The 16,782-nt window shown below is 36.7% G+C and overlaps 1 protein-coding gene across 3 annotated transcripts in view; it reads left to right on the top strand.

Annotated features, from left to right (window-relative positions):
- Positions 1 to 16,782, top strand: part of CMYA5 (cardiomyopathy associated 5) — an 89,236-nt gene that overhangs the window by 47,813 nt on the left and 24,641 nt on the right. For 2 of the 3 annotated variants that reach the window (XM_036226306.1, XM_036226305.1), the window contains 5 exons: positions 579 to 812; positions 2,411 to 2,433; positions 6,724 to 6,842; positions 12,513 to 12,662; positions 15,908 to 16,054. In XM_036226306.1, coding sequence (XP_036082199.1) covers positions 579 to 812; positions 2,411 to 2,433; positions 6,724 to 6,842; positions 12,513 to 12,662; positions 15,908 to 16,054 — 673 coding nt within the window. The remainder of the gene's footprint in view (positions 1 to 578; positions 813 to 2,410; positions 2,434 to 6,723; positions 6,843 to 12,512; positions 12,663 to 15,907; positions 16,055 to 16,782) is intronic. The other variant, XR_004952687.1, reaches the window with a different exon arrangement.

The following is a 16,782-nucleotide window of genomic DNA, read 5'->3' as shown; positions in this document are numbered from 1 at the left end:
ACTTTTAGTGCCTCCCTGCCCAAAATGTCCCTTTTAGACAGTAAATTATATGATCACCCTCTAGTGATGACAGCCAGGCATCTGGGTTTGTCTAGATGAGCAATAAAGTTTCTCCTGGGAAGCTGACCCCTCCCTGGAGAGCATTTATGAATGTAGCACCCTGTCCAATATTCTGGTTGCTACCTGCCTCTATGATTTTAGCACTAACCCCTCTTCATTACTTGAAGGCCACGGGTCTCCATTCACCGTAATATCATTTTCAAGCTTTATCACGTGGGAAGGCAGGTGGGCTAGACTTCCATACAGATATCTTTTGTTGTGTGTGTTTCATCAAATAATCTTTCTTGAGGATGCTCTTACAGTGAATTTTATTGCAAAGCTAACTATGTCAAGGGACAGGGGATTGGTGGGTTGAAAATTTAGACTGTGAACAAATCTGATTCTCTTATCAGGATGCCCGAGGTCAATTCTTTAAAAGGCTAGTGTTTCTCTATAAAAAGAAAAACAAAAGAAAAGGAAAGGAAAAAGATATGCACTTCTTATTTCATTCAGAGGTTTTTGTTTTTGTTTTGTTTTAGGAAAATTGTAGTAAAAATGAGAAAAAACTAGAAGAACAGAATGAAGAAATGATGAAGAAAGTTTTAGCACAGTATGATGAGAAAGCCCAGAGCTTTGAGGAAGTAAAGAAAAAGAAAATGGAATTTCTGCATGACCAGATGGTCCACTTTCTGCAGAGCATGGACACGGCCAAGGATACCCTGGAGACCATTGTGAGAGAAGCAGAGGAGCTTGATGAGACCGTTTTCCTAACCGTAAGCACCAATGAAAATAAGCCCAAATAACTTGCACCCACTTTGGCCCAAGTCTACCTTTAAAAACTTATCATTCAGTATTCCTTAAGGTCATATATATCTCTGTGTGGGGCTTCTACAGTTCTGATATTTAAACATTATTAGGGCATGCCTGATGCCTATGGAAAAGGCCCAGCAAATCCTTAAAACCCAGATCTAGCTGAAGGATACATAAAAATCAGGCCACAGCATCATCTGTCTGTTCTGTCACAATGGATTGGTCACCTTCTAAGAGGAAAGAAAAACGAACTGAAAACCTTATTTATGCCATGCTCTCTTTGGGGGCCAGCTCGATCTCCCAGTGCCTGGCATCATCATACGGGCCCCTGGGCCTGTCCTCTTCACTGCTCCCTAGTCTGAAGTGACCTCTCATTGGGACCATTTCTGCTGAGTTTCACCTAGTGGCAGAGTGTAACATTTTGGTACACTTTCAGCATGCAAAAGAATGACATAATATGATACTTCTCTCCAGCAATGTGTTGATGTTTTTATAAGGGTCTTCCTGGGGATCAGATTTCTTAATTCAAATAAGTAGCTTATAGACCAAGATTCCCTTGGGTGCTCCTCAAATTGCACCACAGAGGCATCCCTTTGCTCCCCTAATTTCCTAGAACATTCAGTAAGATACTGGTTCTCCATGGAGCCAGGATTATCCAGTAGCAATAGAGGTTTTTCCTCGAGGCAGTCTCAAACCTAATTGTCAAACTGGAGGAAAGCACCATGTTGTGATGAGTGCAGACCTCGCTTTCAAAGCTTCCTAGCCTTCTAGTAAAGTTTGGAGACAGAGCAGGGCAAATTGGGGCAATGTTAGCCTTTTGATTTGCCTTTGGGGGCACCTCCAGACAGGGCAAATTTAGGTGAGGTGGACATGGCATCCTCAAAGGAGAGTGAAAATCATTCAGTTGCTTTAGGTTTAATTAAGGCACAGCTTTAATATTTTTAAATTAGGCACCTCTTGTGAAGTGTAACATTAATAAAATGCTTTGTGTTCCCAAAGAACCTTACATTTGTTTGATAAGAATATTTTTTTCTCTCTAGGAGAGCAAATCGTAAACAAGAAAGCATTTTTTTTTCTGCTTATAAAAGCAACATACATCCTTTTTAGGAAATTTGGAAAACACAGAAAAGCACAGAGAAGGTATCACTCAGAGATAACTACTGATTACATTTTTGGTATATATCCCACATTGAACACATTTAAATCATTTTTGTTGTTTTCAGAGAATTCTATTCTGGAAGCCATTTGTTAGTGAATAGAGAGAGGCAAAGCATAAGCAACTCATTGCTGGCCTTGCTGATGAGATAGAGTTACAGCAGATTTGGAAATTAAAGCCCCCTCCATCCCTGCCCAGACATCCACTCTTCTAATTTCTGGGGCACTAATTTCTTGCTGCCCCAGCTGAAGTCACCAAAGAGAAACAGCCTGAGGGGAAGCTGGGAAGTAATGATTTTAGGACATGCATAACTGTAACATTCTAGGTCGTTTTTCTTTTTGTCGTTAATTTCTCTCTCTCTCTCTCTCTCTCTCTCTCTCTCTCTCTCTCTCTCTCTCTCATAAGTCGTTTGAGGAAATCAATGAAAGGTATATAAAACATGGCACAATGTAGTGGCGCCTGAGAATAGCATGACTGTATGCTTTATTTTTTAATATTTTGATGCTTTATAGAAAATGAGCTGCCAATTAAAACAACAAATACATTTAGTGAGCCACTGGATTTTCATTTTTAGACACAGTGCTTTTAAAAGCTAAATGACAGCTTTGAAAGAAAATTGCATGTGCTTTAGTTAAATAACAATTATCGTAATGAAGGTTTTTAACTGATTCCTTAAGATGTAGTCTGTATTTTCAACCTATTCTGGACCATCTTTCCTGTCACTGTACACAGAACATTTTGTAGATATTTAGACTTATTAATTAAATATGAGTGTTTGAAAGAATCATTTATATCTGCCTTGTGTAATTTTATGACAACGTAATCTTAATGGAATGTTCTCTCATGTTCTCTTCAAAAGATAAGCATGCATTTTATCTTCTCTTTCTGATCAGCTAACCTAAATCAGTCTTCCTCTATTGATGTGTTTGTTTTTGCTGTTGTTTTTAACACTCAATCTAAGAGAAATTCTTCATTCTTTGAAAAGGAAAAGCACTCAAGAGATTCGGAAATGTTGTCTATAAAAACATATACCATCGGATCTCTGTTTCTCTTCTGGAGCTTCTGATATTAAAATGCTTGTACTGATCTGACACACTTTCTCTTTTGTTCCATAGCAACACCTGAGGTCTTTCCTACTGGTTGAGCCTAACGTTTTAATCTTTTTTACTCCCTTTAATGTAAATTTCTAAAATTGTAAATATTACCTTCAGTTTACTTCAGTGTCAGATTGTGAACTAGCATAAAGTAAAATTAGAAGTTTGTATTTGTGATATATTAAAATATAGAAAAATGGGTCAGGATTAGAAACCTGATTTTTTTAGATAATGAAAACTACACAGATGAATCTTATTTACCTTTAAAAAAATCTGTTAATGGAATATTGCCATTAAGTTTTAAGAAAACAATTTGTATATTAATATTGGCATTACTCAAAAATGGTTTTAGAACAGTGACTCTGTTACAAGTAGAATTACCCAGGGGGCTTTTAAAAATGCTGATGCCTGCATCTTACCTCCAGAGATTCTGGTTGAATTGGTCTAGGGAGAAGCCTGGGCATTTTTAAAGCTTCCTAGGTGATTTTAATGCACACAGCCAGGGCTGAGAACTTCTGGTTTACAACAATCTGTCTGTCCCTTGGCCCAGTGGTTTCCAAAACTGTCTGTGCCTAAACTAGCTGTGCAGTTTGTGAAACTGAAGCTTGCGGAACCTCAGCCCAGATCCACTGCATGAGTAGCCCCGTGCGCAAGGCATCTGCACGTTCACCAGTCCACATGCGGGAGCCTGGGGCACGCTAGGCATCTGGAAACTGATACCTAGGCCTTGTTCCCAGTGTCCTTTGTTTTTTAAAAATTATGCTTTTCTTCTACATATTATTGATATTTATTTCTATCCAAAAGTATATGAATTTATAGTGCCATTCTTTATCCAGTGGACAGTGTAGATACATATTTGCTTATTTATATTTCATCCACTCACTGATTGCAAGGAAAATTTGGTGAATGAAAATTTGCAAGTGCTTTTACCTTAAAAATGCTATGACACATTTTTACTTTTCTAAACATTATAATATTAACTTGCTAATATGAATTGACACCTATTTAACTCTAAACACCATTTCTTTAGTCTTGTGCTTGAACTTGTTCATCTGTGTGTCATTTTAATTAATTTTTATTTCATCATCCAATGGACAATGAATTAATCTTTGCTAAAGTTGCATGTAACCTAAAGGAGGTTACACTTGGGATAACCAGTAAAGAAAAAAGACAACATAATTTGGGATTTGGTGAAGAAATATGATTAAAAAAAAAAAAACCCTGTTAAACATGCACACATGTGATGAAACTTGCCTGTTTCACTAAGAAGGCTTTCATGTTCTCAAGACAACTTCTACCTCAAAGTCTCAATATTACTGGTATTCCTTTTCATGAGAAGTGCTAATTATCTAGATTTCTTTTTTACCTTGTTGCTTATTCTGCTTTTATATTATATCTCTAAAGGCAGTGTTTGTATAGTAAATGATTATTCTCAACACTGTAAATGCTTAAATTAAGGAATGCTGTCAAGCATATTTAGACTCAAAATTTGCATATTTTGAAAAACACATTTGCTTAGAAATTGCTATTCTGTCAAGAGGATGCATTCTTTTTCTCTGTTGTGCTCTTTTATGTTAACATAATGAAAAAGAATGTCACAACCATTGTTCATAAAAAGATGTCCAATTGCCCTTTCATATATTGATGTTAAAATTGAACAGGTCAGTGCATAAGGGATATCTAGAACATTTTACTTATGGTATCTACAACAGAGTTTTTATACTACAGAAAGTCCTCTAGTCAATGCCGTGTATTCAGAGGGCTTAGTATATGTACTAGTTCCTACTGTTTGTTAACTATGAGTCTATCATTTTCACCCTTTGCAACCCCAAAGTCTTAATTTAGACTTGTGTTGTCTTCCATCACCTGGAGCATTGTGGGGTCCTTCCAGCTGACCTCACTCTTTCTCTGGTCTGCTCTCTCTGATCCTTTCTCAGGCTTTGCTGGGGCATTTTTCTAAATTTCCCTTGCATAAAAACTTCTGTGACTCTCTCTACCTGAAAATATAAAATGGAACATAGATGGATATAGAGGGCTCTTCACAGTCAAGTCACAAACCACCTTTCTATTTCTTCTCTGTCTCCATTTCCTAATTTTTAAGATAGCCCAGTGTCACCTCTGGCCCTTGAATGTGCCGTACTTTTTCTGAGCTCTAGACCTTTATCCATGCCGCTCTATCTCCAACCTCCTTACCCCGTTTCTGCCTAAAAATCTCCTCCTCATCCTTTAAGACTCAGCCCCATTGTCACCTCCTCTTCAAAGCCCCTACTGGAACCATCTCCCCTAAAGCAAATGATAAGTAAATTTTATTATTTCTAATACTAGTAAGCATAGTGGGCACTCCTTAAATGTTTTACTTATATTTCATAATCTTTTTCCCTCACATTGGTTAAAAAAATTTTACCAGACCTGAGATCTTGATGTTCTCATCCAAATGAAACTTTGTCCTCTTATTCATTCAAAACATATTTATTAAATGCCTACTATGTGCTAGGTAACACATTACAATGCAGTAGTGAACAAAACAAAGTCCTCTCCTGAATGTAGATTATATATTCTGGTGAAGTAGATAGATAAAAACAAATAGTGTCAAGTTTGAAGAAGTAAAATGCAACAAGGTAAGGGATAGGGGAGATAGGCACCACTATGATTAGTATGTTCAGGGCTGGCCTCTCTGAGGAGCTGACATTTGAAAAGAGTTCTAAATTAAGTGAGGAAGGACCCATACAAGTATCTAGGAGAAGAACGTTCCAACGGCAAGTGCAGAGACTTAGAGGTGACTCTGTGCGGCCCAGACCAAAAAGTCCATGATCCTGAAGCAATGGAGTTCCTCACAGATGCTTAATAGCTGGAAGATCATTTCAGTCCTCTGTGAGGGAGATTCACAGAGAGCTCCTAACCAAAATTAAGCCTCCTCGTGCTGTAGATAAATGCTTTTGCAATCTCTCCTTCTCCCTCTTCAGAATCCACCTGGTTTTTGTTGTTGTTTGTTTATTTGTTTGTTTTTAGGTCCAGATTTCACCTGCATACAAATGCTAAGAGTTAGTGTTTGTTGGCATCCCTCCTTAGATAGTCTTAAGTCTATAAAAGCTATTAATTTATAAACTGTGGTTGGTTGTGGATGCACTTTATCCTTCACTGCTGTATCCTTGCTACCAAGAACAGTGCCTGGCATATCATAGGTGAACGTTTCATTTTTGAAAGGTTAAATGACTTGAAGCATGGTAGTGAAAGTTGAAAACAGCAAGGACATCATGCAATGTGTGAATTTCCAGATGGGCTTTGAACCTTTATATCTTCAGGAACTAAATAAAAACAACCATTAAAATGCAGTAATTTTTAGGACCAACTTTATAGGTGCAAAAATTAAGATTTGATGTAATGTATTCAGACTTGATGTAGGAATGGAATTTCTAACATTATCAGTTGCACCAAAGAATCCTAAGAATAATTAAGAGTTTAGACATATATTCCTAGGCTTCTAAACAGTTTAAACCCTTTTTGGATACAATGTCTCACAAAACCACCACCACCAACAACAACTTTATTTTGAACCATTATATTTAGTTTTCATTCTGTACGTTAATACTTTCTTGACTCACATGAAATATTTCCCCCTGATAGGTTGCTTTCTGCAATGGAGAGCACTGCTTCGTTAGAGAAAATGCCTGCTGCATTTTCACTTTTTGAACATTATGATGACAGCTCGACGAGAAGTGGCCAGATGTTGAAACAAGTGGCTGGTAGGAATTGTACTATATTACCTTGATGAAATTTGGCAGTTTTCCTTTCTTGTTTCATAGGGTTTTTGAATGTAAGAGAAATCTTAGTTGTACAAAATTAAAGCTAGATTCTGAAATAAAGCATGAGACTACCATACCATTTCAGTTATAAACTTCTTTTCCATTTAGAGGCTTAAGACTGTGCTGGGATACTGAGGAGGTGGGCGGTGTGGCAATGGAACCAAAAGGTCTCCTCTTATTTTCCTTTGTCAAATTAGTTTCTATCTCTCTTTTCTAGAGATTATTTGCTTCACACCAGCAGCCATGTAGAGAAGGAAAAATAAATCAAATATTTTCATATGTGTTGAACAGATTTTTCCTTATAAGTGGTTTTCCCCTCTTCAATTGAGGCCTTTTTCCTCCCCCCCCCCCCCCAAACTAAACAGATTAGCTTAGAGAACTCACAGCTCAGCATCATGCTCTGTCTCCAGGAGCCTCCCACTCAGCTGTCAGAAGCATCTTGCCGGCTCTTCAAAATATTTTTTTAATGTGCTATTTTAACAAACAAGACAATGAAACTTATTTAGATTTCTCAAAGCTGCCATGTTTCAGTCAAGTTACCAAGTTTCACTTAACTGTAAAATGTGCTCAGATGCCCTCCTTAAAAGATACTACATTCTTTCAAAACCAACTTAAAGACAGTTGCTATTTTAGAATTGACGATTAATTTTCACTTCTGTAGGAAGAATTTTGGTTTAGTAACTAGTAAAAGGCTATTGTGTCTTTAACTCATTTCCTATTTGCCCCCAGAATACTCTATGGTGGTGCTTGCGGGTGCGGCGTTTACCCCGAGGTAACTTGTGGGTTACAGTCCTAACTTTACCCCCACAGTTTGCCACACATCTCCCATGCTTTTCAGAGAATTACATCAAAATAGGACTGATACAGTTGGGACAGCTTGTTTGAATTGAAAACAGATGTTAAATGATCTGAAAGAAAGGATTGCAAAGGGGATGGCTATAGCCAGGTTCTGTGGTGAAGTTATAGCACTGAATTGGTGTGACAAGGAGGTGACAGTTTTGTCAACATTCCATAATGATACTTTGATTTAAATAGACAACAGAAATGGAAAGAAAACTAAGAAGCCATGTGTCATTGTGGCTTATAACGAGAATTCAGGAGCAGTGGACCTGGCTGATCAGATGCTCACTTCCTATCCAACTGAGTGCAAAAGGCACAAGTGTTGGTATAGGAAGTTCCTTTGCCACCTTCTAAACATTATAGTGCTGAAGTTCTACATCCTGTTTAAGAAGGACAATCCTGAGCACACGATCAGCCATGTAAACTTTAGACTGACATTGATTGAAAGAATGCTGGAAAAGCATCACAAGCCAGGGCAGCAACATCTTCGAGGTCATCGGTGCTCTGATGATGTCTCACCTCTTTGCTTGCCTGGAAGACATCTCCCCAGGAGCACACCGCTAACATCGGGAAAACAGAATCCAGCTGGTTCCTGCAAAGTTTGCTGCTTGCACAACCACCACAAGGATCTCAAGGAGACCCGGAGAGAAATACGATATTTTCGGCGGAATGTTCCACTTTGTGGAGTTTGTGGTTTGTGATGTTCCGCTTTGTGGTGTTCCGTGCTTTGAAATTTACCAAATGAAAAAAAATGATTAAATACTAGTCATCATATACATTTCTGTTACCTTAGGGTGAGAGTCAAGTTCTGTTTAGAAATAACTCCAAGAACAGTTTCTGTTTTCACACTGAAAACCAGTCAGATTTGTTTCAGCCTCAAAGAGCATGTTTATGTAAAATTAAATTAACGCTGGCAGCAAGTTGTACTTTTATTTCTAAACAGGAAATGGGTTAAAAAGACCAAAACCCCCATCAACTCTATATAAAGTGAAAAATTCAGTCATTTATCTTAACAGGTTTTCTTTAGAAATGTCTCAAAACAAAAGGGTGTTTTCTTATAATGTCTTTCAGAGGCATTTAAGTAGAGCAGTGATTGCAAACTAAGACATTGTGATGAACAGTGTAGACCTTTTGCTTTTAAGGTATTCATTATATGCTGTTGTTTATTTAGAAGGATATTTGTTTGAATACCTGATGGACAATGAGAGGATATTTTATATATTTTGGAGGTCACAGAGTGAAATTGTCATTGTTGATGATTCACTGAGAAATAATAGCTGTGGTAGTCTCAGTAGTTCCAAGCCATTTTTGAGAAATTGATTCCTGAGAGAGAAATGCTGTGGGTTGTGTGTCTGATTCACAGAATTGGGGGCCAGGGTGTTGATTTGTTGCTAAATAGTTTTTGTTCATTTTGTGACAAATGACGCCTCTCAGCTGTAAAGTTTCCACCTGGTACCTAGAAAGTTAATCTTATTACTCCCTAAACTAAACAGATATGATAAGAAAAGATTGTGTATTTTTCACTAATGTTTATCCCACACTTACATGATGCCTGGCTTTATGGAGACTGTTAAGCATATACTATCATCTAATCTCACAACAACCCCAGGAGTTAGGTTTTATTGTTATGTCCATTTGACAGGCCAGGAAATAGAGAGAACAGAAAGATGTCTCTTGTATTGCCCTAGATACACTGCTATTTGGGGTATGGGTAGTGGGGGAATTTGGCTTCAGAGTCTTTGCACTTGAACCACTGCTCTGCACCAAAGAGGTGGAGTGAATTGCTGTTAAAGGAGAGAGAACCGTAGATTAGTAACAACTAAGGCTTCAGTGACTCTGGCCCCTGGGAGCTTTGAAAAACAATTGTGGTAAAATATGCAGAACATAAAATTTACCATTTTAACCATTTTAAAGTATACAGTTCAGTGGTATATTAAGTATATTCACACTGTTGTACAGCCGTCACTACCATCCATCTCCAGAATTCTTGTCCTCTTGCAAACCTGAAACTCTATACCTATTAAATAATAACTCCCCATTCATACCTACCCCGCTTCCCCCAACTCCCGGCAATCACCATTATACTTTCTGTCTCTATGAATTTAACTACTCTATGAAACTCATATAAGTAAAATCATACAGTATTTGTCTTTTGCGACTGGCTTATTTCACTTAGCATAATGTCCTCAGTGTTCATCCATATTGTAGGATGTGTCAGATTTTTTTTTGCCTTTTTAAGGCTGAATAGTATTCCATTCTAAGTCTATACTGCATTTTGTTTATCTATTCACCCATCGATGTACACTTGGGTTCCTTCCATCTTTTAGCTATGCAAATAGTGCTGCTTTCCTGGGGACTTTTTTGAAAGCCAGATAGAATGGGAATCTGTATCTGGCCACAGATTCTGAAATTCAAGTTGATCTAATGCTTAGCTCACTGAGTGTGATGGCAATTATGGGCACATTTCATCAGGCACAGGGAATCCATGGAAGTGATTCCTATGCCTAATTTCTTAGCCTCTGGCGGAGAAGCCCTAAAATCCCATTTTGTCATTTTTGGCATTACTCCTATTTAAGTTTATTACTACAGAAATGTAAACAGAGTTGCTAACATATAAAATCTAGGTCTCTAATGTTCATCATCACAGGAATTGTAAATCTAGCCATTATTATTAGATTACATCTATGAAATATTCCCATTTTAATTTTAGAATACTTTAAAAAGTAAGAGTGCTTCCTGTTTTTGAAAAAAGATGTTCTGACTTTAACGTTTTGGGGGGAAAGAGCACATCAAGTACACAATTATTTCTAGCCTACATGCTTTGCTAATTCTCCGCAACTACTTCTTTGTTAATATTTAGTGATGGGAGGGAGGGTCAATTAGCAGTTTTTAAGTTAATTAAGCTACCTGAAAGAGATGTTTTTGAAAAGTTGTTAACATTTTTAAAAAGTAGATATCGCTTAATGTATAATTCATAGAAAGAAAAGGGGAGCATTTTCGTTGTTCATGCCTCAAGGAGTTCTCCAGTGCCGTTTCGAAGATAATTGACAATAGTTGAAGCATTCTGCTGGGCAACATGAAAATTTACTGCACTTCATTTATCTGGATGGACTCCTTTAGAATGTGACACTGATTTCCTGCTGCGAAGACAAACAGCGAAGTCAAAGATAGCATGAGGATCTCTGAATCATTATCAGTCCTTGGGGAGATGGGAGATACTCTGACAAGCAGGCTTCCTGCCTTATCATTCAGCCTGCTCAGCATGCCTTAACTCTATAGTTCCTTTGTGACTTGCCAGATGGTAGATTCATAGTTCAACCCCCATCTTAAGGGGCTTCTTGCTTTCTCCCTACCCTTTTCTGTGTTCTTGCCAAGGCCATTTGCCTTCTGATTTGGTACCGGTTATGTGTCAGGAAGTTTGCTAAGCACTTCATATACATTATCTTGCTTCTTACAACAACGCTAGGAGGAAATGGTATTATTGTTATTGTTGTTTTCCCAATTTAAAGATGAAGAAACTGAGGCTAAGATGACACAGCTAATAAATGGATGATCTGGCATTTAACCTTAGGCCAGCCTCTCTGCTCTAAAGCCCATGAACTTGATCATTTTCTTATCTTACTTCTCATTTTTCATACCTGTGTATTTCTTTAGCTCTTTAGCTCTTTATTGAATCTTTTCAAATTGTCTTTTTGTTCCATTCCTTAGACCCACTTATTTTTTCTCATTATTAACTTCTTGTCAAACTAACCTTGTTTTCTTTTCATTCAGTGTTGATGTTTAATAAAGTAATCTCATAAAATTTGGCCCATATTATTTCAGTAAGCTTATCTCTCAGGAAATTGTTGATTGGAAAAAAAAATCACAAAAATTAATTTGAAAGCACGATACCTTTTCAACTATGGGAATAAACTTTTCTTCTAATTCATAAAATATGCTCAATGCTTTTGTATCTCAAACATTTTGGAAGAGAATTTCCCAGGAGCTTGATCTATAGTGTTATATATACCATTAATGTTCAGTTTGCATAATTATAGACTTTTAAAATCTCTAGTAAAACACTTGAGAATATTGTCGTCTTTAAAAATCAGAACAATAAGATTATACTAGATATCTAAACCTTATATTTGAATTAGTTAATAGGATACTTTTTTCCCATATGTAATTTTTACATTTTGTTTAATTTTTTTAAACTTGTGGGTATAATAATGTTGGAAAGAGAAAGTGGGATAGTAGTTTCAGAAAGTGTATTTCGGTATTTTATTCATGCAAATCTTTTTTTTAGCTTTGATGATACAGCAACTATAGCTAAAAAGCTTTCATTTTTTCTCCATCGGGAATATATACTCTGTATTAATGTAGAAGGATATAGCATTGTTTATCTATCAAAGCACAGTCAAGTTTTTGTTTTGAAGGAAAACCAAATCATTTGATGCATCCTCTACCCTCTATAACTTAATTTCTCTAAACATAGGACTATAGAAGAATATTATCAAGCGATCTAGTTTGGGTATCCATATTTGTTAATTTCTATGTGTTATACATGCATATATACAAACGCATAGAAAAACACCTTGGAGGAAAATAATACTTGACTATAACAGTGGTTGCCTCCAAGGAATATCCTTGGGGTTGGGGGAGGGGGTGTGTTGGGAACAAGGGAACCCTGCCAGTTTTACTCCATGTGTTGTGTGAACTTTTTCAATAAGTGCCTTTTGCAAAAATCAACAAAAGCAGCGTTAGTTATAATAAATCTTACTTATATTCCAGTTCCACAGCCTCCTAGGTTAGAACCTCAGGAACCAAATTCTGCCACTAGCACAACAATTGCAGTCTACTGGAGCATGAACAAGGAAGATGTCATTGACTCATTCCAGGTGTACTGCATGGAGGAGCCACAAGATGACCAAGAATTAAATGGTAGGATTGCTAACACAAATATGGGTTCATGTCTACATTTCTGCATCTCAATGTGAAGTATTTAAACATATACTCATTATGACACTTTCCACAAAGCATTCCTAGCCACTTATAAAAACAACAACAAACCAACAACCATGTACGAAATAACATAAAAGCAAAATTTGGAAATTAGGATCAAGAAAAACAAAAATGCATAAATATCACAATAGGCAACATGGATATTGTAATTGAGATTCAAATTTGACTTTGAGCTCTTAGGATAACAGAAACAATTAGGTGATTCTCATTTTCAGAAACGAGGTAACACACCAGAGTTTGGGGAAAACAAAATTTCAGTCAGTACTAAAGTCTAAAATACAAGTGTAACGTGTGCCACTTTGTAGAAGAGAAATGAGCTTTATTGAACAGTGTCTACCACAATAATTAAAATGCAAATGCAGCTTTGGATGTCATGGTTGGCATTTTCTCAGATCCGCCTGTGATATAAGCTATTAGCAAACTATAAAGTTTAATTCAGAGTTTAGACTTCTTACGGCATAGGCTTACTTATGGTGGAGTTTTCTGGTGTCCCAAATTAATGCACAGATAGAAGTAAAAGTGTTTAGTAGGGTGAGTGGATGATAGTTTTACAGTTGAGTCTCTGTAGATATCTCTCTGTTCAGTAGTATATCTAAAAAGACCTAGAAGCCAGGCAGTTTGGGGTTGTACTTCCTAATGAGTCAGAGCTGAGAGTGCTGGCATTTTGTGTCGAAGATAGACTGATATATTTTAGAAACCAGTTGAGCATGTGACAGGGTCGACATGTCACAGGAGCCCAATTTGTAATAAGGAATTAATTATAGTATATTTCACTGTTATTAATATTTAAATCTTTAAATCTTTTGAAATGTTATGTGATTCTTACTTAAATTAGAAAAAAAGTAAGAAAAGCAACCATAGGTATAGTATAAAGATGGCTAAGTTTGTCCATAAGAACTCCTATTTTATTGGGCATCTATTATTATGTAGCTGTCACAGCACAACAAGATACATGCTGTTATCCTCATTTATAAGTGAGAACACTGTTGTGAGGTATAGCTTATACATGGCAAGGGCATGATTCAAACAAAGATCTTTTAGGCTGCAAAGCTTACATTTTTGTTTGCTTGACTCTGTGTTGGTTTTGTTATGCAGTCATTCCCCCTTATGGGAGGTTTCACTTTTTGAGGTTTCAGTAACTCATAGTGAACCTCAGTTTAAAATATTAAATGGAAAATTCTAGAAATAAACAATTCATATGTTTGAATTGCACACCGTTCGGAGTAGCGTGGTGAAATCTTGCACTGTTTTGCTCCACCCTACCCAGAATGCGAATCATTGTTTTGTCCAGCATGTCCATGTAACAGCTGCCGTCTCAGTTATCAGATTGACTGTCCCAGTATCACAGTGCTTGTGTTCAAGTAACTCTTATTTTACTTAATAATGGCAACAAAACACAAGAGTAGTGATGCTGGCAATTAGGATATGCCAAAGAGAAGCCATGCAGTGATTCCTTTAAGGAGAAAGGTGAGTGTACTGCAGTAAGATGCAGAGAGATACAGAGAGATGGGGAGGGGGGGGGGAAGGGGAGGGGGAGGGAGAGGGAGAGGGAGAGAGGAAGGGAGGGAGAGAGAGGGAGACCACATTACATTCACATAACTTTTATTATAGTGTAAGGTTATAATTGTCATATTTTATTATTAGTTATTGTTAATCTCTTACTGTGCCCAATTTATAAATCAGACTTTATCACACATTTTCATGTATAAGAAAAACATCGTATATAGAGTTTGGTATTATCTGTGATTTCAGGCATCCACTGGGGGTCTTAGAATGTGTTCTCCTGGGATAATGGAGGGTTCTACTGTACTACACTTCATCTCCCTGTATATCCAGTTACATCATGAAGCTTCTTGGCTCTCCAAGATTTCTCTTAGCAACTGTTTATTGGTTGGAGTACTTTTTAAAAGCAATTCCCGCCCCCTCCCTCCCCCTACCCCCTGCCCACACACACACCCTCTCCTAAACACTTACCTGTCCTGTGTCTCATTCATTCAATGCCTTGAACTCTGCTAATGCCAGTTAATTAATCTGATGATGTATACTGTGATACTGTGTTGTGTGACGTAGGTCTCCAGTAACATACATTGTGTGCATTGTTTAAAAAAGTCCTGGGTAACAGAACTTAGCCTGAAGGGATGATTCCATTGAAAACTGCAGTCACAGTTTAGAGGCTATTGGGGGAAATGTTTTTTTCAGTGTATAAGTCCTTATGGCATTATTTAAATCAAGCTTTGTATCCAGAAAGCAAGCTCATTGGGAAAGAGAGATGCAATTAAGAAATCTGCTGAGTTGAAAAGCTCCTAAATTTCCTTTAAAAGGAAACAATCTGGGTTTCTTAACTGGAGGAGTTTTGAAAATGTGACATTCAGGAGTAATAGGGAGGATAACAGAAATCACCATAAGCTAATTTAAAAAAGAAAATTGTTCTTTTTAAGGAGAGAAAATTTCACTAAGAATAATCAGATTGGCCCGATGGGGCAGATGTTAAGAATGGTATTGAGTAATATTTACTACTAAAATATTGAAAGTAAAATAACATAAGAATTTTATGAACCATCTTAATTGAACAAGTTACTTCTTAGAATAGTTTATGACCTATAAAAGTTATTTAAGTATTTATATAAATTGTGGACATCCCTAGGTGAAAGAATTCTAGAATTCATGAGAAGGAACCAGGATTTGAAACTTTGAAAGTCATACTTAATAATAAAATGGTTAATGAATCTGTAAAGATGTTTTATGTCATCATAAGTTTAGAAAACATTAGGTTTTCCTTATTTTACTATATATTCTTCTGAAATATTGGCATTTCTTCATAGAAAATATCTTGAGAATATATTATTGAGATTTAAGCTAACATAAACTGTGTAATTTTAGTATTTGCTATTAAAATAAGTTACTTGTTATATATGAAGCTCAGAATCTTACTAATACGCTATTGTTTTCTGATAAGTATTCACAAGTAATACTATGTCATTCTCATTATCTCTTTTCAGAATGCTATTGCTTTCTTGTGTATTCTGAAGTGCTAGCTATCATAATGATAGCTGTATGTTTATCAATTTTGGTTTCCACTGAAAAAAGTAGACCAGTTTTTTCAGTAACTATAACTTTCAGTTAACTTTGGAAGAAACCTCAAAGTTTATTGTGTTTTATGCTAGACTTGGTAGAAGAATACAGACTGACAGTGAAAGAAAGCTACTGCATTTTTGAAGATTTAGAACCTGACCGATGCTATCAAGTATGGGTAATGGCTGTGAACTTCACCGGATGTAGCCTGCCCAGTGAAAGGGCAATTTTTAGAACAGGTAAGGAGATGTTAAGAGGGTGTTAGGAGGCAATACTAAATTCTTCACAGACTTTTAAGATCAACTAATACGCATTTATAAATCACGTATTGTGTGCTGGGTGTTATACAGTGCTGGATATGCAATGATGAGTAAGACTGGGTTTCTGTTCTTAAGAAGCTCATAGTCAAGTGAGGAAGGTAGAAAACATGATCATAAAAAATTTGTGGTAAGATCATGATCTAGTTATGCACAGGGTATTATGAGAGCCCCCCAGAGGGGTACCTGAGACAGCCTGGGTCAGGGGCAGAATCAGGAAAGGCTTTCTAGAACTGATGCCTGAATGAAATCCTTTAAAGGATTAGTAGGAAATAAATTGTTAAAGGAGTCTATTTTATTTGAAGAAATCCTATGAGCAGAGGCATCAAGATAAGAAAGAGTATAGAGCACTAAGGACATAAAAAGAAATTTGGAATTATTTCTTCGACTTAAAAAAAGAGAAGAAAGACATGAGGTGAGAAAGGCTAATATATAGAGTTCATGTTTGCTAACGTAAGAAGCTCAGACTTCATCATATGAAAAACTCCAAAAGGTTTTTCAGTGATAGTGGTAGCTGGGAACACATTCTTAAGATGTAGTCTTTTCACAGGGCGTTGAAGCAGTTATAGCATAAGCCAAGTTCACATTACCTTTAAAATAATTTTAACTACCTCGGGGGGGAAAAATGACTTACTCCCACCATTTTATGT

Source organism: Rousettus aegyptiacus, unplaced genomic scaffold (assembly GCF_014176215.1).
Source record: "Rousettus aegyptiacus isolate mRouAeg1 unplaced genomic scaffold, mRouAeg1.p scaffold_m13_p_8, whole genome shotgun sequence".
NCBI lineage: Eukaryota > Metazoa > Chordata > Mammalia > Chiroptera > Pteropodidae > Rousettus > Rousettus aegyptiacus.
Note: the sequence above shows the minus strand (reverse complement) of the source record. Positions and strands in the feature narration are given on the sequence as shown.